The 8072-nt window shown below is 39.5% G+C and overlaps 1 protein-coding gene across 2 annotated transcripts in view; it reads left to right on the plus strand.

Annotated features, from left to right (window-relative positions):
- thw (chitin-binding domain protein thawb) overlaps nucleotides 1-7067 on the plus strand; it is a 253499-nt gene extending 246432 nt beyond the window's left edge. For both annotated transcript variants that reach the window (XM_083123802.1, XM_083123801.1), the window contains one exon: nucleotides 1773-7067. In XM_083123802.1, the coding sequence (XP_082979928.1) occupies nucleotides 1773-5723 (3951 nt within the window). In that variant the 3' untranslated portion in view covers nucleotides 5724-7067. The remainder of the gene's footprint in view (nucleotides 1-1772) is intronic.
- The last annotated feature ends 1005 nt before the right edge of the window (nucleotides 7068-8072 follow it).

Below are 8072 nucleotides of genomic sequence, written 5' to 3' on the forward strand. Positions count from 1 at the left end.
ATGCTGCCTTTAGAGTATAGCGCGCTGCAACTCTCATCTGGGTATCTGCGCGACTAGATATTCACCAACGATTTCATTTTACCAGTAGACCAGGTCAAACCTGTCCAGGGGTGTCGATCCACACCCAAAGACCACATATTCAAATGCTTGAACACATTTTTCGAAAATTTATCCTTCGGCAATTTTATTTACAAAAATGTAATAATCAAGGTGTTCCTGGGTTCCATACCCGGTGGAGACACATGGCACAGTGGTTCGGATTCCACTTTTAACTTTAGGCCCAGTGTCGATTAGCCTATCGTGCATAAAGTGGACAACAATTCAAATTCAAAATTAATAACAGATTTAAGCAATGCAGACACATACATGCACACATACACACCACACACTTCCAATATGGTGCAAAATATACTATACGCATATTTTAAACAGCAGAATACAAAAGTGGACAGAAATATTTTATTAAAATTTCTCCTTTACAAGCAGGATTTAGGAAAGAACATAATATCCTAGATAATATGTTCATACTACACACTTTAGTACTTGGGCGAATGAAAGAGAAACGAAAAAAGGAATGTCGGCGCGGATGATAGGGATTGTCATCCGTTTCAGCTACAAATTCTACCATAACTTCAGGCTTAACTTAAGAAAGGGCTTAGACCATATCTCTCATATCTACTTCCTCTCTTTGATACCTTCGTAAACAGACAGGATGTCAATGTCTAATTACGAAAGGGAAAGTAATTTTATAATGCAGATCCTACATCGGTAATTTATTTGAACAATAGGAAAGTATTAAGACTTGGATTATTTTTTTACTTGGTGTGACATCTGTTGTTTTACTACTCTATCAACAAGATAAAAACTCTCTGGCGCTGTCGTCGCATTCTCAACCATAAGAGAGCGTGGATGATGTAACCAGCTGCTTGTCATGTACTCTTGCCCTTGCGTTACAAGAAAGGGCATCGTTCTTCAACACATTCAGTGACAAGTTTTTGTTTTAAGTCTACTTTATGCACAGGTAGGCTAATCGGGACTGAACCTACAGTTTAAATTGGAATCAGAACAACTATATGTCCCCACCAGGTATCGCCAGTGACAAGTTTCGAATCATCATGAAGGGGGAAAATCATATAGGTAAATTGAAACCTTTGAAGCATGGAAGTAAAGTTTTAAATATGGCAACACAGGGGCACTTGGGCACAAGTTTAAATATAACATACCTGCGAGATAAAATATCAAATCAGCAAATAAAGAAATTTGATTCTTGCGGTGAATGGCCCCTGCAAGAAGAATTAATGGAACGGTTAAATTCTAACTTTAGACATGATGATGGAATTTTTACTTTAATACTTTATTTTTTAAGGGAATAAGAAAACCTATATTTACTTTTAGTAGCAAAAATACACATATATAATGTAAACTAATTTATGCCAAGTTATTGAATTAATTAATACGTACATATTGAAGGCAATAATGCAAATAATATACCCAGGCGATATATCCATTGCATTGCTGTCGAGGAATCCAGTAGACAATCAATGATTCAAAGGAAATAGTTTTTGTAAGTCACAATTCAGAGTCAAATTTTAAAGAGTAATTGATAATTATTCAGGAATTTACTGCCAAGAGAACTATAATATTGATACGTTGTCTTGACAGTACAGCATACAATAAGTGGTAAGTTTACAAATTAAAATGTCACCTGCGTTTAGTGATTTTGAGAGGGAATTGAGGAAATAATCTCTAAATTTCATCTATTGTTATTTTAGGTGTTCCACATATGCGATGGCGGCCGCAAGATGTCCTTCCTTTGTCCAAACGGAACGGTGTTCAGGCAGTCTCACTTGATCTGCGACTGGTGGTTCAGGGTCGACTGTGGGGAATCCGAAGAATTCTACGAGGCCAGCGCAGAACAGCTGCATCAGGATCGCAGGAAACACTACCTGAAGGCCTTTGCATCTTTGGAAGACCTCTCTGACATAACGGTCAGCACGGAAACTCCAACTGGACAGCCAACAGAGGCAACGGAAGACTTGAGAACGAAGGCACCACAAGGAAGGCGCGTAGAGGACAGGAAAAGGAATTCTGGAGGAAAGGCCTCAGGAAAGGAACAACCAAATTCCCAGCGGATTTTTACGGTTCCCAACGGACACAGTGGCGAAAAGGATAGCCCTGGAGAGTCTCAAAAACCAATCGTACTTGAGACTCGGGATGCGAAGGAAAGCGAGGAGCAGCAGCTTCCTGCGGAAACAACATCGTTTGCCAAATCACAATTTATTTCTGGGTTGAACGCAACTGATCCCAAAGTAGCAACTGGTAGAAACGATAGCAGTCTAGAGCCGGTAGAAATGACCACGATAACTCCCAGTGGAAGAAAGTTGAAGATGGTCATCTATAAACACCGCATCTCTAGCGATGATGATGTGCTAAGGTTATCAGGAGCTGCCAACAACACCAAGAACCCAGAAATGGGAAACGAGTCCAAGGACAGTCACTCGAATTCAACCGCTACCACAGCGCCACTTGAAACTGCCGGTAAATCTAACGCCGGCAAGAACTCGGGGCTCGATCAGCGTTCCTTGAGTTCTCAGTCCGTCAAGACCCTGGTGACCGATCAGCGCAATGGTTCTACGAGCGATGGTGCAGCTCCATCTCGAAATTCAGCGGAATCCAAGACAGCCGTCAAGAAGGAACAACCGACACGTAAGAACACGCCCACCCTTTTCGAAAGTGCTCCCGACCGCCAGTCAGGCGAACTTAGTAGTCAAGCTACGGTCGCAGGTAGGCATCGCATCCAAGATACTCTCGGTAACCAATACGAAACCGTTCAACCTGTTGACATGAATGGATTATTGGTGGATAATCCGTTCAATAGTAGAGCAGGTTTAAACATCCCAGTGTCTGCAGGCCCAGCCGCTCTGCATTCGCTCGCGTTGTATTTTGCAAATTCAGACGAAGAAGTCCTTCGTAACGCTGAACCGGCAATTTCAACGACCCCAGCGTACAAACCGTTCTATCCTATCCATCCGGACTTCAATGTTCCTGATCGTTCTGTGGAATCAAACAGGCCAAACCCTGCATTCCCACAACCATCTTCGGAGAAGCCCAACCCTGGAGAACATTTTATCAGCTCCCAAATCTCTGGATCAACACTGAAAAGACTTAATCTTCAAGAAGACTATGGAACCGAGTCAGACTATCGCGATTCTAATGAATCTGATGAAAACAATGATCTCTTGTTGCAACAAAGTGGACCAGTAACGCCACCACAACAGAACCAAATACCTGGGGTGCTTATTGACATCACGGTCCCAACAAGCGCGGGGGTGTTTGAAGGAAACAGATCCGAAGAACTTCTTAGGCTTGCTCAAGTTTTTAGCCGAGCACTGAGTGCTTATTTAAGAAATCCGGATAAATTCAGGAAATCGCTCACATCTGTCAGACCAACTGCCCCATCTAGTGACGAAGTTGAAGAAACTAAACCTTCCACCTCTAAAGAGGAATTTGACGAAGATCCAGAAAACATACATACCCTTCTAGAACCAGGACACAGTCCATTCAGTGAGCCTGTGAATCAGAATCATGATAAGACACACGAACCTTTTGATGAGCACAACAGGAAGAAAGATAGTTTCCATCGAAATAAGACATTTCAAGCGAAACCGCAATATAATCGTTCCCGGCCAAGCAAACCTGATAGACACAAAGATCTGAAAGATCCAATGCAATCAAGCGACGAGGTTCTTGACTATTCAGATGTTGACCCAACACCTGAGAAGGAAAAGACAACACAACCATTTGCTAGTACAGAATCCACATACAATCCATACTATGAATCCACAACATCACAAGCCTTAGACAATTATGATACGGAAGGTCCTTCCTACACACAAACTCCCAACCCTTACGCGGAAAATCTGAGCACACAACCACAGAACAAAAATATACATCCTCAACATTCAGAAAATTTACAATTTCTTGATAGTACAGAGTCACCTTCTGACTACAACAGTCTACCCACCACAGAAAATCCGGACATCCCAAGCCCCAGCTCCATTCGAGATCTTCCATTCAAAAATCCTGTTGCTGTTGCTGTTCAGGTGAATAAAGCTTTTAGCGCTCCCTTGAATGAAACATATCCCGAATATTCAGAGTATCAATATGAAGAATCAAGCACAATTCCTCCGAGTACTACCACTTACACAACACCTCCTACGACAAACGGGCTTCCAAAATATGGCGGTTTCCAAAACAATTCAGCAACAACCACAAGAGCTCCATCAACTCAGTTTGAAAAGCAAAAATACTCTACTCAACCTTACAGGCCACATTATACTTTTAACGAACCATCAACCCCCCAGAGGTTCGACCCTAACCAGAACAATACTTATACTTCCACAACCGATGCATATTACAGAGACACAACAACGGTAACCCCTGAAACGTCTAAATACGAAACGGAGAAAAGTTCTGGAGATGCATACTACACTACACATGAACCATTACATCTGTTCTTTGTTACCGAACCTCCCAAGAGATTCCCCCAACCTAAACCGTCTGTAGCGGCTTTGGTAAACCCAGCAACACCAGAAGAGATCAATTATCATCTTTCAAGTCCAGAAACCTCTTCGCCTTCCACTTTGCCTGCATTCACTCCAGCTAATAAACGTCCTGGAAATACTCGTCCAGTACCTCCTAACCGATATTATTCAGCTCCCCTACGGTCCACCACAAGTCCAGCGTCCACAGAAACAACAACTTTGCCTTACTATGATTTCATAAGCACTACGACCGAACAGACCACAACATACCCACCTCAGTATACCCCAAGTACTGCATCTCGGAAACCAACCAAATCACCTTACTCAACTCCCGCTTCACAGGCTCCAGGATTCCACAGGCCGCATAAGAGGCCAACGGTATCGGAACCACCCAAGAGCAGACCTAGGCCCCATTCTATTCCTCCGAGGAGACCATCCCCTTCGCTAGAGCCTCCCAGATCAACGACAGATCGTTCCACAACTGCTCAACCAGTACATCAGTCCTCAAGTCCACACGTACCACACAAGCCACAGAAGATAAAGTCCCCAACAACTCCTGCGAGGAGACCAGTGTATGTTCCTGATACAACCACCGTTCCAACAACTTACAAACCACCTACTCCATACAAGACACAGGCGCCTTCCAAACCATCAGCTAATAAACAAAAATATTCATACCAAGACGCGACAACGTTTCCCACAACAATGGTAACGGAGCAGACAACTTACAGTCCAGAGACAACAACAACTTCTAGACCAAGGCTTGTTCTTTTGCTGGTCAACGATCGTCGAACGAACAAGAAAACACGCGACCAGGCTCGTGCTCAACTTCTGCAAGCATTATTATCTGCTGCAAGCCGTAATGAGTTGCAGATAGCTAAGAGCCCTGAGCATATAACTAGAAACTGGCCTTTACCTTCAAGCAAACCTTATGCTAGAATTGAAAACTCTTCAGATATGGTGAAGGACTCTCCTATAGGAACAACAACTTCCAATCCTCTAGCCACTTCAACGGATGAATACACGGAGCAAACGACATTCAATAGCGAAGAGGATAACTACCAAAGACAAACGGCTAACAGACGAAGTGACGAATACGCAAGGGCGACCCAAGAACCGGAAGTCCGAAGTTTTGACCTTTTGCGATCACTATATTCACTTGCAGCCAGATGGGGCTAACACCATGTTATTTTTGGAACATAACAAACCATTGACTGATGATACCCCTTCTGTTCATTTGTGAAATGGACAAGGAACTGATTTTGACTGAGTAAAAGAGCTCGATTCTGCAAAACAACTTTGTTCTTTTCTTATGTACTGTCAGGCCCATGTAACGTTACAAAATTGAAATGTTTGCTTTATAATTGTGGCCCATAGAAATTTATCTCGGGAGTTTGAGACGTCTGGCAACGTATTACATTTGGTTCTTATTTTAAAAAAAATAATAGTAAATTAATATTTCATTAGAAATACTGAATGAATGCTGTGCATTTTAAGTGTTGTGTTAATAAAGTTGTAAGGAAAAAAGTACCATGTTCCTTAATATACATATTGAAAATCTCAAGTGCCTTAATGATGAGTGTTCAGTTGCTACTGAATTTAAACTACTGTTTGTTATGAAGTGTATGAATTGTACATTACGGAAGAATTAAATATAAATCAATAATAACTTCGCACATACTACAAGATTTGCGAAAATAGATCTGAAATTGAATATTTTGTAGTACGATGAAAAGTATACAATTTCTTTGTCATAAAATGGGAAAAAGTGTGCTTTCACAAAAGTACGACGTTAATGTGTTTGAAACGTTGAGACAATTTCCTTGCACTCATATTGTATTCTCTTTTAGTCAATACATTATTTATGTAAAATGTAAATAGAAGCAAATTGTTGAATTGTTCTGCTATATACCATGTTTCTCTTTTGCTGTTTAGCGTTTCTCTTTCTGTGATTAGTAATGAATCTTGAAAGCCAAATGTCATTGTAGCATATGCATATATATTTTGATATTTCCTAATGCTCCAAAAAATATTTTCCTCTAAAAACATGATGATGCATAATTCTAACGTTCAATATGTACATTCTAAGTTGTCATTGCTTTCTACTCATATTGAATGTTTCTGTGCATAATAACAGCAGAAGTCGAAACATGAGCTCTGTGTGTTTGCTAACGAAATATAATGACAATTGTTTGCTTATAAGTTTTATGCAAAATGATTGTTAAGATAGTACATTCAAAATGACCATTCTTACAGAATCGAATACTATACTTTGATTGTTGGGTCTGTGACATTGGAACTTTCTGAACAATAAATATAGACCAAAAGTGATGTTAATCGCTCAATGTATGTTCAGAATATGATACGAAAGAGAAGTATTTTATACGATGTTTACAGAAAATTGAAAGAACGAGTAGGCTGTTGCTCTTGCTATCCCACAAAGCAATTGACCAATCATGCATTGTACAGGTAAAAAATGATGAGTGCAATGTATTTTTATATGTAATGTACATAATTAATAAATGCGGGTGTTTTTATTTTCGTCTTTTCTTTATATTATTTTGTATTCATACAACATGACTAAATAGTAGGATCATTAACCATTAGTTGATTGTAAAGTTTACTTAAATTATAGCTAAGGTTATAAGGTTACTTTTTAAGAGAAAGTGAGTTAGCTACAGTTACTTTGTTTAAAAAGTAATTCAGTTACAGTTACTGGTACTTGAAATAAACTGTAAGTTGCTTTTACATTTACTTGTTCTGGAAATTTTCTTGCAAATAACAATCAATGATCATTAATTGCACTAAAATAAATGTGTGAACACATACATGTGTTTTATGGATGTGTCTGGTAATAATGTGAGCCTACATACATTCATCTTCTTACAACAAATAAACAAAATGAGAGGGAGATAGCGACTCTTGATCCACAGAACAGCTGACGATTAAGATCCAACTTGCAATATCAACTTTTAACTTAAAATCAGAAAACTACTTTTTTCCGCACATGAAATTGATCTTCCGATTTTCATATGAATCAAGTAAACGAAATATCATTTAATATATATAGTTAATAAACGTCGTTATTTTCTATCTGTAGTTTAATCACGATGATGGGTAACATTTTTGGTTGATAAAATAACGAAGGCACTCGTACACGCTTTACCTGGACTCGAAAAAGTGTATATTTGTGTTTGCTCTTCATTATTGCCTTCATTAGATTCAAGCTATTAGATTTTTAGTGATTTGGTTACCAATATATGAAAGGAGTTAAGCTCGCTACTGGGAAACTCGTGTCTGTTTGGCATTACCTTTTACGCAACGTACACGAGACGATACGTAGCATCATGTTCGTATCATGTAATGGACGTTGGACTTCAGGATGAGTGTTGTGCTGTGAACGTCACTACTTAATAACATATATACTTCTATTAAACTCTTCATTCCAATTTAGTCTTTTTTAAGTTGAATATTCCACGAATTAGTGAATGTAGACCAATTTCAGTGACTTGAAATTTTAAGAAAGGA

Source organism: Lepisma saccharinum, chromosome 6, assembly GCF_977018435.1.
Source record: "Lepisma saccharinum chromosome 6, izLepSacc3.1, whole genome shotgun sequence".
Lineage (NCBI taxonomy): Eukaryota > Metazoa > Arthropoda > Insecta > Zygentoma > Lepismatidae > Lepisma > Lepisma saccharinum.